The following is a 21,207-nucleotide window of genomic DNA, read 5'->3' on the forward strand; positions in this document are numbered from 1 at the left end:
ATTTTGAAAAATTTGGCTTGTTGTGGAAACAAGGATTGGTGAGAAAGCTTCAATTGAGACTCCTTTTCCCCATGATAACACTTTCAGGAATGAATTTCCCTTCTTGGGGGAAGATTTCTCTCACTTCCTGTTGTCTTGTTCCTGTTTGCAATTATGAGTCATTTGTAAGTCAGATTTTTGTAACTCGAGACTGCCTGCACACAGAAAAAGTATTAAACATAAGAAGCAAGTTTACAATTTGTTGTTAAAACTGGCTGGGTAGGCTTGCTGGAAGAGATAGGTCTTTAGATGGGTTTTAAATTCCAACAGCAAGTTTAGCTGTCAGAGTTCTTCTAGCAGGACATTCCAGAGTCATGGGGCAGCCCATGAAAAGATCCTCTGGGTGATGGTCGCCAGTCAGGTTCTGGCTAATTGGAGCAGACACCCCCAGAGGACCTAAATGTTCGGGGCGGATTGTATGGGAGAAGGCGATCCTGTAGGTAACCTGGACCAAAACCATGTAGGGCTTTAAAGGTCAAAACCAACACTTTGTACTTTGCTCAGAAACTACTTAACAGCCAGTGGAGTGATTTTAGAATAGAGGTGCTATTCTCACTCCTGGATGTTCCTGTAACCAATGTGGCTGCTGTATTTTGAACCAACTGGATTTTCCAAACTTGGTACAAAGGTAGCTCAGTGGAAAGCACATTGCAGAAGTCCAACCATGAGGTTACCAACACATGCACTACCATCTTAAGGTCCTCCAAATCTAGGAATGGGCACAGCTGGTTTATTAGCCGAAGCTGGTAATAAGCACTCCTAACCGTCATATCTACCCAGGTTCACATTTGAAGAGACGGATCCAGGAGCGCTCCCAAGCTGCCTTTCAGGGGAAGTGTAACCCCATCCAGGACTGGCTGACACACCTCCATCCCCAGATTAGGACCCTTGATGGGAAGCACCTCTGTTTTGGCCTGGATTCAGTTTCAGTTTGTTTTTTCTCATCCAGCCCATTACCTCCTCCAGGCATTCATTCAGAGAAGACATGCTATCCATAGCTCAGGCTGTTTTTGAAGGCATGGAGAAATGTATTTGGGTGTCATCAGCATACTGATAACACCCCGCCCCATACCTACGGATGATCTTTCCCAGCGGTTTCATGTAAATATTAAAAAGCATTGGGGATAGAATGGCACCTTGTACGATGCCACATAACAGCTCCTTTTTTGAGGAGCAGCTATCCCCAAGCACCACCATCTGGAACCTGCCTGAAAGGTACGACCAGACCACTGCAGCACAGTGTATGGCAGTGTAGATGAGGCCTAAGATGTAAATTAGTTGCAACAACAGGATTCTTAATGGAAATGTCACATTAGGGCTCATCAACAGACAGATTTACCAACTGGCTAAGGAAAAGCACTGCACAATTGGCCCTCCACATTTGCAGGTCTGACTTTTATGGATTTGATTAACATGCGCCCTTTAAGAATATTAGGTCCACCAGTGGAAGTTAACCATAGAGTCATCATAGAAGATGTAAAGATTCCTCTATAGGAATCTTTATGTCTTCCAATGTAATTCTATAGTCAACTTCCAGTGATTGACCATACTTGTATTAAAGGACCTAGGGATTCCTAGAATGATGTTCTCTCAGGTTTAAAAATCTGATTTTTTTAAAAAGTTTTTTTCCACTTTTGCTAGGGTTCTGTGCCCCTAACCCGAGTTAATGTGGAGGGCTGACCCTGCTGGCTCTCCCATGTATATGTTAATATTTTAGAAATCAGCAATTCAGCACTGGAGTCAACTTTTCCTTCCAAATTATAACCATGCCTTAAAGACTGTAAAGGAAGACAAACGACGGCAGTTTTCATTAAAAATGTTGTTAGGCAGTGAAAGAATACAAATATATTAATAAAGACACAGTTAAAATACAGTTCTGGTACACAAACATACATACATTAATGCACTGAATACATACCAAGCATCTACAAAGGGTAGAGATTTTAGATGCATGTACATTTAATAAACAGATAGCCCAGCTCTATGGACATTTACTCAGAAATAAATTTCATTGCATCCCAAAGGACTTATTCCCAATTTCATGCACACATGTTTGCAGTCTGAACAATACATGAAATGGCCTGGTGCAAAGAGAAATGTAGGGAAATGGTTTTTCACTATCATAAATCATAGCACATTTAATCCAGACAAAGTCCAATGAAGAAAAGCAGCTTGAGTATTGCATTTAAGGTTGGATTGTTATTTCATGGCTAATATGAATAAAGAGCTTGGCTTTACCACAGTTCAGACTTGCCTGCCATTGTCCCTAGGATGTTTGGATCATGGGTAAAGGCAGCCACCTTCTCTCCACTGTTGCCAAATAATAATTCAGCCCCAACTTCTCCATATGGCAAAAGGGGTCTCTGTTGCTCACAAATATATCCCCATATTTCCCCAATGGGGGTTTCTTCACTTGTCCAATTGGTATGGCTTTACTTCTTGCCTCGGTTTATACTTATTTAAACTTTTGCCACAATCAATCTTTGCAAAACTCATGAGAGCGTGTCAAATAAATAAAACCATGGAACTTGTGAAAAACAGCCTTTTTCCAACTTGAGTAAGTGAAAGCAACAGGAAGCAAGGCGATGCACTGATTCCACCAAATAAGCATAAAGAGCAGCCATGACAGATAAAGATGGATTGACCCAACTACCCGCTTCCATATATATGGGGGTTTTTTTTATCTTGTTGGATGTTATGTTTGGGTCTTTAAAGCCATGCAATCAAAATTCTGAACAAGCTTTGAATTGTGCCTAACACTGATGTCAGCTTTTTTCAATGTAGTTGATATTGTGGATTAATGCAACTTTCAGCTTTGCTTTGAATTATAACGTAACAACAATTTGCAAATACTGATGCACTGGGTATCACTTTCTCACTCTTGGTGCTATTATCCACAGAGCTGTGAAAGATAAACACTGACAAAGTTCCCATGGGAGGGAAGAATGCTTATGTCCAGTGCTACAAAGTAGATGCTCCTATCACTTTTGAAAAGAGAAGGGAACTCTGGCTGCCTAATATGGGCCATAGAAGGCCATACTTCTGGTCTGCCAGAAACTCCACCCTGACCTCTTTCCTGGAGGGAGAACAGCCCATTAAAGATAGGAGATCATAGACAGAAGTGTGCTGGCTGTGTAAGAAGCTTTCAACACATGTTATCTGTCAGAATGGCAGATGGAATCTGTGTAAATACTACTTGTCATGGCATACTACTGCAGTGAAGGAAAGGAAAGGCTGGATTTACTAGTATGGCACCACAGCCTGAAGGGTGTAAGGGCTCTGTCACCTGATTGCACAAGCAGGGCCATGCCAGAAAAAAAAATGAGGGCGGTTTTAAACTTTTTTTTTTAGCGAATCATGAAGAGTAGTTCCATAACGCAAAATAATTTAGAAATCAGGCCCCATCGATAAACTTCAGTGGACACTCATGGGGATTTGGTTAACCAGTTAAAATTCATGAGTAAACCAGGTTTGTTAAAAAACCTGAAAATTTGGGGGTGGGGGTTGAACCCTTAGCGCCCCCCCCCCCTTGGCTACAGTCCTGTGCACAAGTGTCCTAGTATGCCCAGGTGAAGCTATCATTCATACAGACGTGGGTTTGCATTTTGGGATCACAATGTAAGCATAAGTGGGGAGAGGGAAACAAACTTCCCCAATGTTTATTGCTTTCTCCTCTACCAATGTCTTGCTTTTCTTTGCCTTTTGATTTTAAAACCCCCAATGAGAATGTTTGTACTTGGATGAGAAGTTTTGTACTTGGCAAGCTCCATGCAGAGGCTCCATCAAGGCTTACATCAAGGCTCCAACAATGCATAGAAATGTATTTGATATGACTTTCTCAAATAGGTGAACTGCATGAGAGGGGACATAGGGTGAACAGCTGTAAAATTGAAAGGAAGGTCCAATGAGAAAGATTACAGCCAGATCCTCAACTTTTCTTCCCATTGCTGTGTTAATTGAGTGCAAACAACTTTTACACATCGACTGTAGTTTGTAGCAATTGAAATCAACAGAGGACATAGAGGCCAAGGAAGAGAAGGAAAGAAAATCTGCAGCATTTTATAAGCAGCTGAAAAAGTAGGACAGCAGAGGATTAATCAAGGCTATTCCTGCCAAACAGGGACAGGTAGAGGGCATGCTAAACCCATTGAAATCAACTGCTTTGGATATGTCAACACTCATGTAAATCCCAATGTTTTATGAGCCGACTCCACTTGGGACTGGCAATTGGATTTAGGCCGGTGTTGTTATTGTGGATGAGTGATGTAAAAGTTCCACGGTGGAACTATGTGCTATCCTCTTTCCCTGTTAATCTACATTTTTCATGCAGCCCACAATGCAATGACTTTATAGTGGCCAAGGAAGACTATCGGGTGTCTGAAAAACATCTCACTATACCCCTAAATGCAAAATGGCAAAGATATCATCTGGGACTTTCCAGGAATCTTAAAGGTGATGGCATCAGTCTGCATGTGACTATAGGGACATAGCCAGATGTTTCTTAAACATCCCCTGCACTACACTTTATGGTCATTTTGAAGGCAAGAAACATGAAAATATGTATACATGGAATTGTTGACATTACATGACGAAGGTATAGAATTCCAGCCTTAGCAATGACCAAAGAAGTGAGCTATATTAATTGGGCTTATATCTGCCTAAGTTACTAACATAATGCTAGCTTTTTTTCTTTTGGGGGGGGGGGGGACTACAAATTTTCTTTGACATACCATTTCCTTACAGGAATCATATGTTAAACACATTTATTTTGTGATCAATGCTTATAGCCGTGCAATTACAAAATATTTCCCAAAGCCATTTTGGTAAATGATATCATAATGCATGCTAATTACTATTTCCCATAAGTTGTTCTCCTTGTCACCTACTTATGTCTCATAGAATGGATATCACTATGCTACAAGTGAAACATCACATCTTTCTACCTTTAAGAAAAGCTGGTTCATTTCTATTATTTTGACAGTTAGCTAAACAGAGCAACTATAAAATAACTTTCATTATGTAATCTTGAGTTTGCAGAATTGTTGCTCAAACAGGTAATGTAGATGCGTTTACTAGCTTAGATTGGGACAGGGGGTGGGGTGCAATATTTAAAAATCTCTTTAGCACCAGGCTACTATCTGGCAAACGTTTGCAGGCAAAAAACAAGAGGATAAGATGAGAGCTTGTTAGAGCTGGGCCTTATGTTGTGGCGTTCTGTTTCCCACTGTTAGGATCTCTGGCAGATGTTTTCTGGCAATTTAGAACTGTTTTGTTGTTCCTTGGTCCTTAAAAACAGCTATCTGAAAAGGAGAAAATAAATTGTTAATATAACACATATTTAGATAGTGCTTACATGACAGGGTTGGAATCATGCTCCCCAACAGATGTTGTTGAATTACAAGTTATAGCAGTCCTTGCCTTCATAGACAATAGTGCAGAATGCCAGGAATCATAGTCTAGCAACCTCTGGAAGACTACACAACCACCACCACCCATCATTGTTATAACTGCTACAGAGTAAATGCTGATGCAAAACTACACAGCAACAAATGTTTTTGTATAGGAAGCTAAAAGTGCGGTCTTACTAAATCCTGCATCAGATTTCACAAAAGCTTTTCAAAGATTTCTATGAAGCTATAGTCAATATACCGTATTTTGTTCATTGTGAAACAAAACATGTTTTTGAAAAACTTTACAAGTGACTTTTGGAATCATCACCTATGCCTGTCACCAATGAAGAGCAACAAGATGGAGAATCTTCTCACCCTCCAGCTCTCCCATTTTATGCTGCAGTGTCACTACTAGGGCACTCCTGGTTTTTAAAATATGTAATGTGAGGTACACACAAGTAGTACCCTTGCAGGTTATGCTCATCATGTGTTGAAGAAGACCCTTGTGCATCCATGAGAATGAAGTTAGGGCTCTATTGCTTACAGGTCAGTGTCTTCTATGACATCAGGATTCTCCAAAGTCTGTTTCCTCCTCTGGACAGCATCTAGAATCTTTTTCCTGGGTCCCAGAGGGATGTTGATGCTCTTCAGATCATTATCTGAACATAACATGAGTGCTTCCAAATCAATTTTTTCTTTCTTAAGGATAGAAATGAATTCAAACATGTGCAAAGAGGCAAGGAAGGTCTCTAGAGGGCTGGTTTCAGGTTCAATATCATCATCCAGGCCCAGTTCCATCTCATCCCATGGCAGCTCCTCCATGTTCCTCTCCTGCAGGCTGTTGGCACTGCCGATGCTATCGTTGAGACTTGGCGAGCGCTGCAGGCGGCTTTGAAGTTTAACGCCCAACCTATCCATATTATTTTCTCCTAGCATGCCGGGGTCATCCTGTCCAATCCCAAACAGTCCACTGCTGACATAGTTCCTCCTGAAAACCATAGTGCCTAAGCCAGGGCGATTGAATAAAGAGTCATGTCCAGAATCGGTGCTGACCTCAGAATGGGCTGAGTCTATGTGCAAACCTGGGTCACTTATGGCACGGGAGACAGTGTCCTCATCGGTCAGAAACATGTCCCTAATGTTGCGCCGAGACCACTCCTTTGGACTGGCATAGGTGCCTTGTTTCACAAACATGACATCATTGCCTAGCTGCAAGCCAGACAAGGAGCGCACACTTTTCCTCCCATCCTCATATATTTTGAATGTCCCATCTACCTGTTTCTTCTTCTCCAGCTTTTTCTGGATTTTGGTTTTGCCCTTGGCTGTGCCGTGTACAGTGGCCTGAGAATATGGCAACGATGTCATCATAGACATGTGCTGGAATCGCCTGCTCAAAGTGCTGCTGGAGTAACTGGAGAAGCTCATGGTGTCTGAATGGTCAGACATTTCCTTTTTGTACCTTTTCTCCATCCTCTCATGGTGCTTCTTCTGCAGCTTTACACAGTCCTTAATGCGCTTCTCTGCATCCTTGAAGGCCTTGTCCTTCAGCTTGCCCACCAACTTGGGGTTGAGGCTGCTCTGCTTGGCAGCAATGGAATCCAAGTAACGCACGCACTCCATGTGGCCTTTCATGGCTGCCATGTCCAGTGGCGTGTGGTAGTCATTGTCCAAACACCAGATATTGGCCCCAAAAGACACCAGGAAGGAGAGGCAATTCAAATGCCCATTGGCTGCTGCTAGATGAAGAGGTGTGTTCCCCCAGATGTCACATTTGTCTGGATCACCCCTAAAACAAAATGAGAATTAAAGTTAGCCCTTAGAAAAGAACTGCAAATCTCACACCAAGGTATTCTTCGGAATTAAAGAAAAAGCATTAACATCTGTTTATACTCTTTAAATTCCCTTGAGTTCACGTTATCTGTGCATCTGATATTAATTCTCAAATATTTCTGAAGAATACCTTAGCAAATGAAATTAGAACCATTAACCTTCCAGGACAATGCCTCATGTATTTCCCTGCACATGCCTAACTGCAGAGCATCTAATTATCTTCTGTCCTGTGAATTTTTCTGTTTGTCCTTGGTTGCATCACCTTCCATTCACCACTCAATAATCAGAAAGGAGAGCATCTGAGCCTCCAAACACATGGCCACCCAGTGCCCTCATTGACAGGGATGAATTGTTTATCATTTAGGATTGCTATTCCAGGATTGCTTTTTCCATAATAAGCATCGCAATGATAAACTAATTAAGAGAAGCCTTGTTGACAAGGAAGAAAAAGATAAGACCATTGCCAATACGTGTAAATAAAAGCCTGGCGAGACTGACCGGTGACATCGCTTTCACAATGCTTGTTCAATTAGCACAGGATCTGGACCTGACGCTGCTGCTCAATGGAACTGCAGGCCAATTTGTTTCTAGAGTGTTATGCCAGCCATGTGCTCTAAAGATGATGAGTTTGTGAGCTGAATAGGTTCACGTAAGCATAACACCTCAGATACCATAAAACAATGATACATTAGCCACTATAAAACTGAACTTGTAAGCATACAATCAAGGAATGTTAACAAATGTGTTAGGAGTGGGATGGGCAACTGTGAGAGGAGACCTGCACTCCCCCAGCAAAAAAAAATACAATAATATTTTTCTTCCTAATAGCCATTTTGCCCATGATTTTAAAGAGTTAGGATATGCTTTTTTTTCCAGAAAATGACTGGAAATCAATTCAATCATATTCAAACTGGTCTGGCAGCTTGGCCTAAAGCAAACTGTTGCAGCCTACCCTGGCTTGTGCATTCTTCCACATCATTAACTTGCCTTTTTGAACTACATTGTGATGTTGCTTGGCCCCATGTGTCCCAGGTTTTACCTGTGAAATGTTGGAGGGTGCATACCAGATGAATTGAATAAAATCCTCCTTCTAAGATTCAGTGGGGATATTGCAGACATGGATAACAGCCTTTCAACCCCACCCTCTCAAATCCCATCAGTTTTTAGTTCCAGAACCTGAGGTTATGCATGTCATCCAGACTGAAGAGGCGGTAAAGTTACCTCTCTGTCCTCAGAATCTCAAAAACAAGGCAGTCACTAGGCAAACTGGTAGCTAGTCTCCCACTCTTTGAAAAGTACTGAATAAGCAGAAGAATGGTTTCAGAGTGTTTGACTAGAAGCCCTGATGCTTTATAAATTTGACAAAGAAATTTGGCAGGGAACTGAGAGGACAGGAAACAGGCTGAATGGAGCAGACTCTCTCTTGCTTTGTGGCCCCAGTGAATTGCCTCATCCAAAGCCTGGCAACAGGTTCAATCTGACTCCTTGGCCAGCCCGCCCTCTCCCCCTCACCTTGATATTGGCCTATCCGTAGTGGGGAATTCAGGGGAAATATAAATATTTGATGAATTGCAAGAAAATAATAAATTATTGATGAGAGTTGGTTAAAGAGACAGAGAAACTCTAAATGCTAGAGTCAGGCTGGCTGCTAGTGGAGAGTGCATGAGGCTTTGTTTATGTTTGTGCTAAATGAGCACATGGGCACTGGTTCTGGGCTTGTGGATGTGTGCAACTTGAAGACTCAAACCATACTCTTCCTCCTCTCTCACTATCTGCCACTGTTATTATTGAAAGTCGTAAGCTGCTATGCATCACATGTATCCCAAAGCGCTCTTATTGCATCAAACACAAACTGTTGCCAGAGAGAAACAGCCAAAATAGTACAATGTCAAAGTTAATATCCCTTCAGGCCAAATTTAGGTGGTTCCCATCACACAGTACATCTAATGCAATGGAAGTGCTCTAAAGGGTAGGCAAGGCAGTCATAGGGCAATAAAATAGGTTAGTCCACTTCACAAATTACTTTTTCCCCCAGATTTTGAAAAACTTACTCTGCAACCCTACAATTTCCTGACCAACAATTCAGGGAATTGCAAAAAACTGATTTTAAAAAAATCAAAGTAATTTCTCCAGTCATCATGACCTATTAGGCAAGCCATTTCTGAGAGGTATAGTCCCAAAAAGGAACCAAACCATGTAAAAAGTAAAATACTGTTTAAATAAATCTCCCTAACTTATATATCTCCCCCTCCTCAATTCACTTAGCTAAACTCTGTGTAGGAATCAGTGTATACATTGTCACCTATGAAACACAGATAACCTGTCTACATGTCGCTCCCATATTGATTTCTTGACCTCTCTGCTCAAACATGTAAACACTCAGGGGAACCATAGGGTCACATGGCACAACATAAATACAAGTTAAAAAATATTTATGCCACATGCTTAGATGATGGCAAACATAATTTGACTGAGTGCTTGAGTGTTTGTTTTCATTTGTTTATTTGTTTGATGCTACTAAGATCTTGCATCAAAAACAAAAAGGATCCAGGTGAAGTAATCCGTTATATGAGGAAACAAGCAACAGCTAAAACTACTAAATGGCACATTTTCAGGAGTGAAAAGAAGCAGCTTGTCTAATGCCCCCAAATCACTAGATCATTCTTCTGCTTTCTCAAAAGTCAGCTGTTTTTTAATGCCCCAGTTTCTTTCTGCTAGTGCTTTTTCTTCAACTTACTCCAAGTGTTGCAAATTGAGTTGCAAGTGGGAAAATAGTTTGTATGACATTAAGGACCCCATCACATTGATGAGGTCCCCCTTGCTGATACACCATCCTCTGTGACAAATCGGCGAGGTAAAGGGCCAATCCTAATGCCCCATGCCCCGTCCGAGCAGCAGGGACGCCTCCCAATCACACAGGGGAAGCATTGCCACACAGCTTCTCTCCTCGGTAGTCTCATCGTTCCCAGTGGAACACAGGGAAGCTCCCGTGTTGGCGGCACAGCATTTTACCACACTGCCATCCCAGTTGAGCAATGGAGCCCTGCCAGAAGTGAGGCTACATTGTGTGATGGGCAATGTGGGGGCCCGTTACTCAACTGGGATGGCAGCATCCCCGGACACTAAAAATGTGTCCTGTGATGAGGTCGTAACATAGCAGTGGGGACCAGAGATGAGACAGAAGCTTGCCTTCCTAGTTGGCTCAAGAAAAAACAAGCTATTGCAGCCTTTCCGATATTATCTGTTCTTTCAATAATAATAGTGATGATGATGATGACATTTTTACCACATGTTTCTTGGCTCCACCTATTGTACAAAACAGTTACAGAAGACAGATGAGAAATACAACCATATAAATCATATAATGCCGTTCATCCTCTTGTCACCTCAAAAAAACCCTTTGTGGCGAGGGCAACTTTCAGTGTCTTTCCTTCTACCTCACAAGGACCAGTGCTGGATTTAGACAAATGAAGCCTTCTGCTAGTTAAGAGGCCGCTTCCTTACCTGGGCCCTAAAGAAGGGAGGCCTGGTAGGCTTACACTGCCTGCTTTGTGGCTCACTCCCATGGACTGTCAACCCTATCATTATGTCTGGAATCACTCTGAAACAGAATGCCTTCAAATTGAGAATTGCACCACATAAACAAAATCCATTGTAAAAAAAATGGCAGGAAGATGAGCCCCTTGCCAACAGGGCTCTGTGCTTAAGCACACCTAAGCACAATGGTAAATCCAGCACTCACAAGGAAACAGAATTTCTGTAATCCACCTGACTGCTCCATTTCATGGTGGGCTAAGATGATAGTGGTGGTTATCATCATCATCATCATCATGTTATGCTACATATTCCAGCAGCATCGGGACACTAGGCCATAGGAATAACAAGGAAACCAAAGCAGGACTGGGAAGCCACAGTGGGATGAGAAAGACTGAGATTTCTCAGGAAGGAATCTCCCTTTCTCTTGACTGATACCGGATCCTCTTTTTTAGAGAAGATCTGATCAACCCAGCCAATGACAGCCATCAATTAAATCCAATTAATATATTACAAAACAAACTGGAGTGGGAGCTTGCCAGTGCTGGGAAACAACAGGGGAAGTCCCATCGTAGGACAGAGCAGGATCAAGTAGGCTTCCCAAGGAATTGCATGAGAAGGATAGGTTACAGCAAGTTATAGGCAATGTGAATATATGGTGCAGTAACAGATAATAATAACATTAATAGGCTATAATTCTTGCACAATTGGTTTTACATATTGTGCCACTTCCTAAGTTCATAACACTTTGTCATGCTGAGTCAAAAGCATTAAGGCTTCTAATTATTATTTTGTTTAAAAAAAAACCCTTGCAGATGTAACTTCTGAGTCACAACATTATTTTGTCACTCCGATTCTCATCTCTGTTTGTTACCAAAGATAATGACATAACAGGTATAAAGCCACACTAATTTTCATACATAGTATTTGAATTATTTTGAATGTTTAGAACTACCATCCTTTTTTTCTAACCAGGGTCTCATATCTTAACATTATGTGACAGAAATGTAATGAGTGTAAATTTGTCCACCCTCATGATGTGGTTGTGAAAAGGGGTCATTGTGGCATCTGTTCAACTGTTGTCCTTTCATTACTCCTGTAAAAAGGAAAAGGGGACATTGCTATTAGAAGGGACAGTGGTTAGCTCGGGAAGAACTTGGGTGGTTTCAGAGTAGAGGTGCATTGGCCAAGCTCACATTTTTGTTAGGTATACCTGAAATGATGTTTGATATTGTTTAAATTGGTTCACTTTAGGTTTTGTAAATTAGATATTGTTTTGATGGGTTTTTTAACCTGAAAACCACAGTGAAAGCCTATTTGCTATGAACACCGGATATGAATTTAGAAATGACTGTCGAATCAGACCTTATAATTACTTTAATGAGAATTGGCCACAGCTATATTGTGAGTTACATACAAACAGAAACAAAGGCAGGTAGAATCAGGCTAAAGGTCTGTCAGGTCCGGGGACCCTTTCACACTGTATAATTGAAGAACTTTGATTTCATGTTAATTACTATGACAACATCCTGTAGTTTGGTCTAAACAGGAACAATTCCTGGCTGAGAAGACAAAAGCCCCCTTCCCAAAGGTCATATTCTTGTTTCCCATGAGATGTTGCCATGGGAGTTAAAGTGGATTCATAGCAGTATAACTGTGTAGTATTCTCTTTCCATAGTAGTCTGTCCAGTGCAGCTAGCACTGGGACACCTCCCAGTGTAACACTCTCATCTTCCTCAGGATTAGGAAGCATATTGCCTCTGATACTGGAGATAATGTTGATACAACATGACAATTAGTAGTGTCTGAAAGCCTTATCTACCATGAAATTGCCTGACCTCCTTTTAAAGCAGTGGTTCTCAACCTGTGAGTCTCCATGTGTTTTGGCCTACTACTCCCAGAAATCCCAGCCAGTTCACTGGCTGTTAGGATTTCTGGGAGTTGAAGGCCAAAACATCTGGGGACCCACAGGTTGGGGACTACTTTTTTAGAGTCATTGCTGGCAGCCATCCACTATATCTTGTGATAGTGAATTCCATAGTTTTGCTATGCATAGGACACAGAACCACTTCCTTTCATTTGTCGGATGAGCAAAGATTCTGGTTTTATAAAGGTAACCATATTATGCTGAGAACACAGGATGTGATCTCAATTCAGATGCTAAGCAGAGTGGGACCTAGTCCACATTTGAGTGTGAGACCACCAGGTATGGAATATACTAAGGGCTTTTTGGCAGGGCCAAGAAATAATATTTCCTGAAACCCTGAAAGAGCGACAGCTGCCAGTCAGACCTGAAAATACTGGGTTAGATGGTCTGATTCTATATAAAGAATGTTACTATGACAGAGGGAGGAAAATGTCTCACTAGTAACTTTCTTCACAGCATGCATCAGTTTATATAATCTGATTATTAAATGTATGATGAAAATGTAATCAAGACAGTAGCCTATTTTTGCAAGCTTCTAGCTCATACAATCAGACATTTTTGGAATAATATGGAAATCTGAAAAATACACCAAGATAACATGTGCCACCAAAAAGCTGAGTAAGAGAGGAAAGGCATGGATTTGTGTTTGGGAACCCGTATTCCTTTACCTGAATAATGTGCTTCATTATAGAAATTGCTGGGTGAAAGGAGAATGAGTCTGAGTAGTATTGTAAGATCATCGGCCTGTAAACCTAGTACCATCATCCTTTCACTCCTTTGCATGTTTACAGTCCTCACCATAAGAGACCTGCAATAATTCACTGTATTCTCTGGTAAACTATCCATGATGTTGTTGAAGTCAATGACTCACAGGCTTGAAGAAGTTCTGGGCAAGGAGGAACTACTGTCATTTGTATCAGATATAAACATGCTATTATTGCCTAGTGTTATCAAACACGAAAATTGTTAAAAGGCCTGGCCTTCCTGTAGAGGAAATCTTTGGGAATTCTGTAAGTTTGCCTACAGGGCTAAGATAGATAGATTGGATTGAATTAAATCCATTCATCAAAACATAATATTAATATGTGCATTAATATGACTCGCAAATGTATTAATATATTTACCCTCAATGCTTAAAGATATACACACATACATACATGCCTTGCAGTCTGAAGCAGGGAAAGAGGAATCTGTGGACATATATAGGCCAGGGAATGGAGGAATGGCAAAGAGAAGTATGCTTTCAGAAGCATGTAGAGTTGTAAGAACATAGAAAATTAGATTGGAGAAAAACAGGTGTAAATAAAAAATTGAAGAAGGTTGCATTTTTGGTGCAGTGTTTCTCAGGCTGTCTAATGTGGCAGACTATTGCCAGGAACTGGTAATATATTTGTGCCCAATAGATACAGTGGTTTATTGTTTTCCTAGCAACTCACCATGAACTGACAGCTGATAGTGTGTAGACCAGCACCAGTCCATGGACCTCCACTTTGAGTAGCTCTGATTTAATCCACAACCAAGTTATGATGTTTTAGATTAATTCCTATTTCTTAATCCAAAGATTCTCTCAGAAGGTAAACAATACAAACAGAAAAAAACACTGATAAAAGAGTGCTGTTTCCAAAACAGGACACTGTCCCACTGTCAGAAGGTGACCTCTTCTTCATCGCGCCTCCACACCGCCTGTCTGTCCCCCATCTCAGACACCCCCATGGGAGAGACTGTCAAAAGCATAAACTGAAGATGATTGTTTCTGAGGCTGTGGCACCAAGTGCCAGTTTGTGTCCTTCTTCCCAGCCATCACATTAATTGCATTCTTTCCCCTTATTAGAATACAGCCAGAGGTATGAAAGAGGCCTTTTGTATGTCTAATGAACAGGGCAAATCCAACATCAAATCCTTCTGTCTTCCAACAAGCCTGCCTTCATCCATCGCCTTGCAGGATGAATGACGAGTACAGTGCTTATACTGAAGCATACACGCATATAGACACACATCCTGAGTCAATGACAGTAATATCACTTCTTTATTTTCCTCCAGGCAAGCTGATAGGATAAACTTGGATAGTGGCCATTCACCTTATCTGTGGCTTAAGGCATACATTCAAAACCACCATATCCAAGATAGTGACAGATAATCAACTTCCCAGGAGGTGCAACTTTTCTTGCAACATCATTACAACTTTTCACAAGGCTATACCTCCAACAAAACAGGCTCAGCCATCAAAATGTAATGCAAAATAATGACTTGCATATGTTTTTTTTTCCATGTCAGTAGCAACCTGAGAAACTGCAAGTTGCTTCTGGTGTGAGAGAACTGGCCATCTGCAAGGATGTTGCCCAGGGAACGCCAGGATGTTTGGTATTTTACCATCCTTGTGGGAGGCTTCTCTCATGTTCCCGCATGGAGCTGGAGCTGATAGAGGGAGCTCATCTGTGCTCTCACCGTCTTGGATTCGAACTGGCAACCTTCAGGTCAACAACCCAACCTTCAAGTCAGCAGTCCACCAGCACAAGGTTTTAACTCATTGTGCTACCTGGGGCTCCACTACTTGCAAATGGTAACTACTGCTGTCCAGAAAAAGACCTAATGACTTCCTCCTGTCTTTTTCAACATCTAAAGTGGCTGCTTATATATTGTCAAAAACCTATATATTAGAACATCAAAAAGGAATATAGCTTTGCATGATATTTACATATGCTAATTCATATCTATAGATGTGTCTCTAGATGTACTCTAGTTCAATAGAAGTACCATGCTTGAATGTCTTCCTATGTATTGGCCAACTCCCAACTTGTGAGTTGCAAATCGATCCCCTGCTTCATTTGATAGCCCCTACTTGATAACCCCTAGAAGCTCTCCCCATCACTCCATAATCCCAAATAAAATCTTCTGAGTAAAAAAGAAAAGAAAAATCCCACTTCAGGGAGCATGATTCTTATCTCACCCTTGTCCTCTGCCTTGTTTTGCTAAAAAATCAGGCCTCTACAAAAACCAACAACTCCTGGCTTCAAAGCATGGCCCAAAGCATGGATTCAAGGGTCCTAGAACTAACCCTTGAACCCACCCAAAGTGGCCACCCATGATACAGAAGTACAAGGTACCTGGGACAGGCCATCCCCTCTCTACTGCCCAAATATCACATGGAAAGCTTCAAAACACCTCCTCCTCCTCCTCCTCCTTGTGATACTTTATTTTTGAACTGCACATGAACTGGACTAGCTTCAGATAATAAAATCATTCGGAAGGATGTCTGCCCTTCTCTAAATGTACACCCTACCAGCAAAGGAGTTGAAGTCTTTGCTGATTTCTGTTCCCCCTCCCCCTCCCCCAACAATCATACATTACATATATTACAGTATGTAATGTATCACTCTTGTTAAGAAATGGTCCTTTCACACTACACAGTTATAGTGCTATGGTTCCACTTTAACTGCCTTGGTTGTACCATATGGAATCCTGGGGTTTGTAGTTTGGTGAGAGGACCCTCACCCAATTGCCAATCCCGGGACTCCATAGACAGAATCACAGCAGATGATGTGAAAGTGTTATGAATGTACATTGTGAAAGGAACCTAGAACTGAAATTGACATTGCAAGTAGATAAAACATGCCTGATGAATACGGAATTGCAGTCATTTTGTTATTCTTAGTGCAGTAAATCCTCTTCCCTCCCTCTGGTCAATTCTGTGCTGTTTTAATGACGTATTGGGGCATATTACCTCTGTGTGTGTGTGTGTGTGTGTGTGTGTGTGCGAGAGAGAGAGAGGGGGGGAGGGGGGGAGACTGTAGTCAGTGATGAAAATCCCTTTCAAAATACCCCCATCTGAATTTCCTAATAACATTCAACGCCAAAAGGGCAGGCACATTCTTTAGTACTATATCCTCCAGCTGACAGCCAGCACACATTTTTCTCAGTTCATTAAGTACTTGCTGAGCTGCAAGGATGATTCTCTGCTGGAACCGTATATTCCAATATTTGAATATTACTACGGCAGCTTTCTGCAGAAATCTGCTTTTATGCCATATTGCTACAGCAGAATCATTTGGAGTTCTGAGCTTCCCCAACTCTTCCAAGAGAAGAATAAGTCATAGTTGCTGAAACCAATGTTTCCGGTCCTTTGGCAAAATTTTGTAACAAAAGGGATGCTGCTACTAAATAGGACTTATACAGAAACCAAAAAAAAAAAAAAAAGGAATAGCTAGTACATTTTGCCTGGGCCAGTTGTAGAATGTTGAGAGAACTGTGACAACTATCTCAATCCTGTGCAGAGCTTGAAAAATACTTTTTTGGCATATCCCTCAGACCAGTGGTTCTCAACCTATGGGTCCCAAGGTGTTTTGGCCTACAACCCCCAGAAATCCCAGGCGGTTTACCAGCTGTTAGGAATTCTGGGAGTTGAAGGCCAAAACACCTGGGGACCCTGGGTTGAGAACCACTGGTCTGAGGAATATGCCAAAAAAAGTATATTTGAGAACCAATGCCTCAGACCCACCCAGCTCCAACCAGTTCAAAAATTATTTTTTCAAGCTCTGATCCTGTGCTGTATGTTTAAATGAGAGTCCATTCCTCTGTGTTGAAGAAGGTTTGCTCCCAAGGATATGCGTCTGAGGACAACAAGTCAAAAATACAAAGGAATTCAGTTTTGCACTACTGATAATATGAGAGTTGCCATCTAGGGGAAAGTTACAAGAAAAAGGTGTGATTATAAAACTGTATGTGCCATCAATTGTGCAGATACCAGAAAGCCCCCATCTAAGGACAGTCATTTCTTTAAATGATTTGTTCCCTCCTTGCAAGTTTGCTTCATTTGCAAAACGGGGAAAAGCCTGACTTGGGCCAAAACGTTTCCCCTACATTCCTATACTGCTTGCTGTGCACTTTAGAAATAAAAGGAGTTCCAGGATTTCATCAAGGAAGTTTGGGCAAACTGCAGGCTATCCTTTGTAGACTAAATGGGTCACCTTCAGCAATCATGCATTTTGATTAATCTGTGAAATGAGGATAATTGTGTGTGTGCATGTGTACGTACGTGTGTGCGTGCATGCTTTCAAGAAAAGGTAAAGGTTTCCCCCTGACATTAAATCTAGTTGTGTCCCACTCTGTGGTTGGTGCTCATCTCTATTTCTAAGCCAAAGAGACGGCATTGTCTGTAGACACCTCCAAGGTCATGTGGCCAGCATGACTGCATGAAGCGTTGTTACCTTCTGGCCGGAGCGGTACCTATTGATCTACTCACATTTACATGTTTTCGAACTGCTAGGTTGGCAGAAGCTGGGGCTAACACTGGGATCTCACCTCACTCCTATCTTAAAGAGTTTGTGGCTGTAGCCAAAAGGAAATGTCCAGTTATTTGTTCATAGTAGAACAATATATGAATCGTGAAGAAAGAAAGTTCTCACCAATAGATCAGGGTCAGAGTCAATCTCAAAAGACACTTCTGCAATAAACAACCAAGACACTTCCTTTACTCATTCATTCACTCACTCACTCTTCATCTCCCTCTCTTTATCCCTCTCTTTCTCTCTGTTGTAAAATTTGGCCTTTGGGGGACAGAGATTGAGTACCCAAGGCAGCATAATCAAGGAAAGGAATCCAGTTATCTCATTACCTCTCCTCCCTCTCATGTCTCCTCTTCTTCTATAATTTACAGCACCAGTGATTGTAACAGACAAAATAACAGTATAAACCAAACTGCATTTTAGCACACCAGTTTGACAGGCCTGGTCTAGCCTTTTCAATGATGGATCTTACAAGGAGAGAACACAAAGGATGCTGCACCACTTCAAAAGTCAAAACTGATCCCCTCTTAGGAAGAAATCATGGGAGGGAGGAAAAGTGTCCCTGTGCGAAGCAATTCATCTCTTAGGGTAGTTTCAATTTGCTCCAGCTCTACATAAGGACAGAGGACTACCCACTGTCTTAACCAAAGAAGATGGGAACTCAGGTTGCCAGACCTAAAATTTTATCAAAAAGATTAATACGAAACAGCATTATTCACTCATAAGATTTTTAATGGTGCAGTATGGGAGTGATCTCAAAATAGCTGGATATGATTGGCAAAACGTATAGCAGTTGTTACAAGTTGGGACAGAAAAGATGCTTCCTTGTTCACTGACTCTCACAAACATTGCATCCAGGCAGAGCTTTTCTGTTTTAACAGGACCTTTACAACATGACAGTCTTCATCCTAACGTTCAAAGTTACATAGATCCATGCAGGAATTCCTCACAAGTGAAGAAATGGGTCCACCTGTCCCTTTCTATTTGTGTGGGACTTGTCCATGAAATTAGGTTTTCTCAGGGCCCTTCCACACAGCCATATAACCCAGAATATCAAGGCAGAAAATCCCACAATATCTGCTTTGAACTGGGGTATCTGAGTCCACACTGCCATATATTCCTGTTCAAAGCACAAAATGTGGGATTGTATTCAACTGTGTGGAAGGGATCACAGAATCCCTGAACAAAGCAAACTAAACGAGACAAAGCTCAGGACTTACCCCCTGCTAACTATCAACCGCAAGGCATCCAAGTTGCCATGATAGGCAGCCCATAGGGTTGGGGTCATGCCATCCTCGTCGGGGGAGTTGAGGTCCTTCTTGGTGGCCTCTTTGAGCAGATCAAGGTAGCCATCCCTGGCTGCTCGGTGGTAGTGGTCATTCATGATGAGGCAGCCTTATTCCCTGGCCATTGCATTGGGAAGGAGGAGTGGGGGCAGTCGTAAAAGAAGGGGCATTGAGGTGGATGAGCCACTTCTGAGGAAGCAGCTGCCGGAAGGAGAAAGAGGGAGATGTGTTACTAGGACACCTGAGAGTCCCTGGCCAGTGAGGGGAGGAACTCCTCATATTGAATGCAGGAGATTATTTTCTGTGGCTTCCCCTGGGTCCTAAGGATTCCTTGCTTCACCCTGCTAGCTGTTTACTTCACCTCAGCAAACCCCTTCCAAGTAAAATGAGGTTATTTTGCCTACACTTCCGAAAAGTGGAAGCTTTTATCTATTCAAGCTGTTAGAAGATGTTTAAAACTTCTGCCAGCTGACTCAGGGTTTCTTTTAGGGTTTTTTTTTCTTGCACTTTGTTTCCTTCAAATCTTGAACATCAGCATTTTGAAGATGTTTGCTTTCCCAAATTTGCTTCTGAAACTCTGACCTTCATCCAGTATTTTAATATAGAGTTTCCATGTGAGGGTTATCTCAGGCCCTTAGATTTCAGGGCAAAACCTGTGCTTAAGAATAGGATCTGCATTGCTCCTCAGTGAATACATGCATGTGGACACTGAAATCTATGGACACAGGCACATGGACAGCCTTCTTTGCATAGGAATTATAAAATCTAGGCTCCCATGTGTACTGTCTCTATGTACAAAACATTGGGCGGGAACTTAATATCTAAAGGGTTGTTAGGTAAAGGTAAAGGTTTTCCCTTGGCATTAAGTCTAATCGTGTCCGACTCTGGGGATTAGTGCTCATCTCCATTTCTAAGGCAAAGAGCCGCCGTTGTCCGTAGACACCTCCAAGCTCATGTGGCCGGCATGACTGCATGGAGTGCTGTTTCCTTCCCGCCAGAGCGGTACCTATTGGTCTACTCACATTTGAATGTTTTTGAACTGCTAGGGTGGCAGAAGCTGGGGCTAACAGCGGCCGCTCACCCCGCTTCCCAGATTTGAACCACCAACCTTTCGGTCAGCAAGTTCAGCAGCTCAGCAGTTTAACCCACTGCACCATCGGGGGCTCCAAAGGGTTGTTAGTGTATATCTAATTTATGGGAGTGTGTGATTTGTAAATTTGCATTGTTTGGGGAAACACTCCAAGAATTTGATTCCCATGAATGCTTGATGAAAACAAAATATATGCTTATATCTATAATATGAAGGTAGAAGGGCACACTCAGTTTTCACATAAGGGCACACTCACTTTTAAAATGGCTCTTTGAGCTCTTTCACATGTTACATTTGGGTCTGCTATGTGTTCCTGGCTTAACTGAATGCCACATTGTCAAAAGTATTTGTATTAGGTCTCTGATTTCCAACAGCTGCTTACTGCCTTCACACTTTACACACACACTGAAAAGTCTTAGGTTTACCCCTAAAACATTAATGTCTAAACTAATGTCTGAACGGGATCTCTACCAGTAGCAGAGCTGCAGACCAACAACTACAGTACTTAGTATTTTCTGGTTTCTTGAAAATAACTGGGTCTCTGGCGCCACCTACTGTTTGGACTCTGACACTCACAGGAGACCCAGGGAAATCGTGCTCCCCCTCTATTCTGCCTTGATCAGGCCACACCTGGAATCACACTGTGTCCAATTCTGGGCACCGCGGTTGAAAAGGAGATGTTGACAAGCTGGAAAGCGTCCAGAGGAGGGCGACTAAAATGATCAAAGGTCTGGAGAACAAGCCCTATGAGGAGCGGCTTAAAGAGCTGGGCATGTTTAGCCTGCAGAAGAGAAGGCTGAGAGGAGACATGATAGCCATGTACAAATAC

General features: G+C 41.9%; 2 protein-coding genes across 4 annotated transcripts in view; one reads left to right on the top strand and one right to left on the bottom strand.

Annotated features, from left to right (window-relative positions):
* The window catches only part of otop2 (otopetrin 2), a 65,004-nt gene that overhangs the window by 29,967 nt on the left and 13,830 nt on the right, over positions 1–21,207 (top strand). The gene's annotated exons all lie outside the window — the stretch shown is intronic.
* ush1g (USH1 protein network component sans) lies at positions 1,844–20,671 on the bottom strand. Of its 3 annotated transcripts, none has more exons than XR_010002866.1 (3): positions 19,223–20,671; positions 5,901–7,215; positions 1,844–5,339 (listed from the first exon to the last, which is right to left on the bottom strand). XR_010002866.1 is itself a non-coding variant. In XM_008104467.3 (3 exons), the coding sequence occupies exons 1-3, from the start codon at positions 19,384–19,386 to the stop codon at positions 5,336–5,338; spliced, it is 1,410 nt and encodes a 469-aa protein (XP_008102674.1). In that variant the 5' UTR covers positions 19,387–20,663; the 3' UTR covers positions 1,844–5,335. The 3 variants fall into 3 exon arrangements, 1 of the variants encoding a protein (XP_008102674.1); XR_010002867.1 differs by having other exon boundaries at positions 5,895–7,215; XM_008104467.3 differs by having other exon boundaries at positions 5,974–7,215; positions 19,223–20,663.

Source organism: Anolis carolinensis, chromosome 2 (genome assembly GCF_035594765.1).
Source record: "Anolis carolinensis isolate JA03-04 chromosome 2, rAnoCar3.1.pri, whole genome shotgun sequence".
Taxonomy (NCBI): Eukaryota; Metazoa; Chordata; class Lepidosauria; order Squamata; family Dactyloidae; genus Anolis; species Anolis carolinensis.

Bases quoted from the DNA above. Each gene is read 5' to 3' on its own strand.
- ush1g (XM_008104467.3), bottom strand. From the start codon at position 19,386: ATGAATGACCACTACCACCGAGCAGCCAGGGATGGCTACCTTGATCTG. The intron at 7,216-19,222 runs GTAAGTCCTGAG...ATTTTGTTTTAG, and splicing joins CGGTTGATAGTTAGCAGGGG to GGGTGATCCAGACAAATGTG.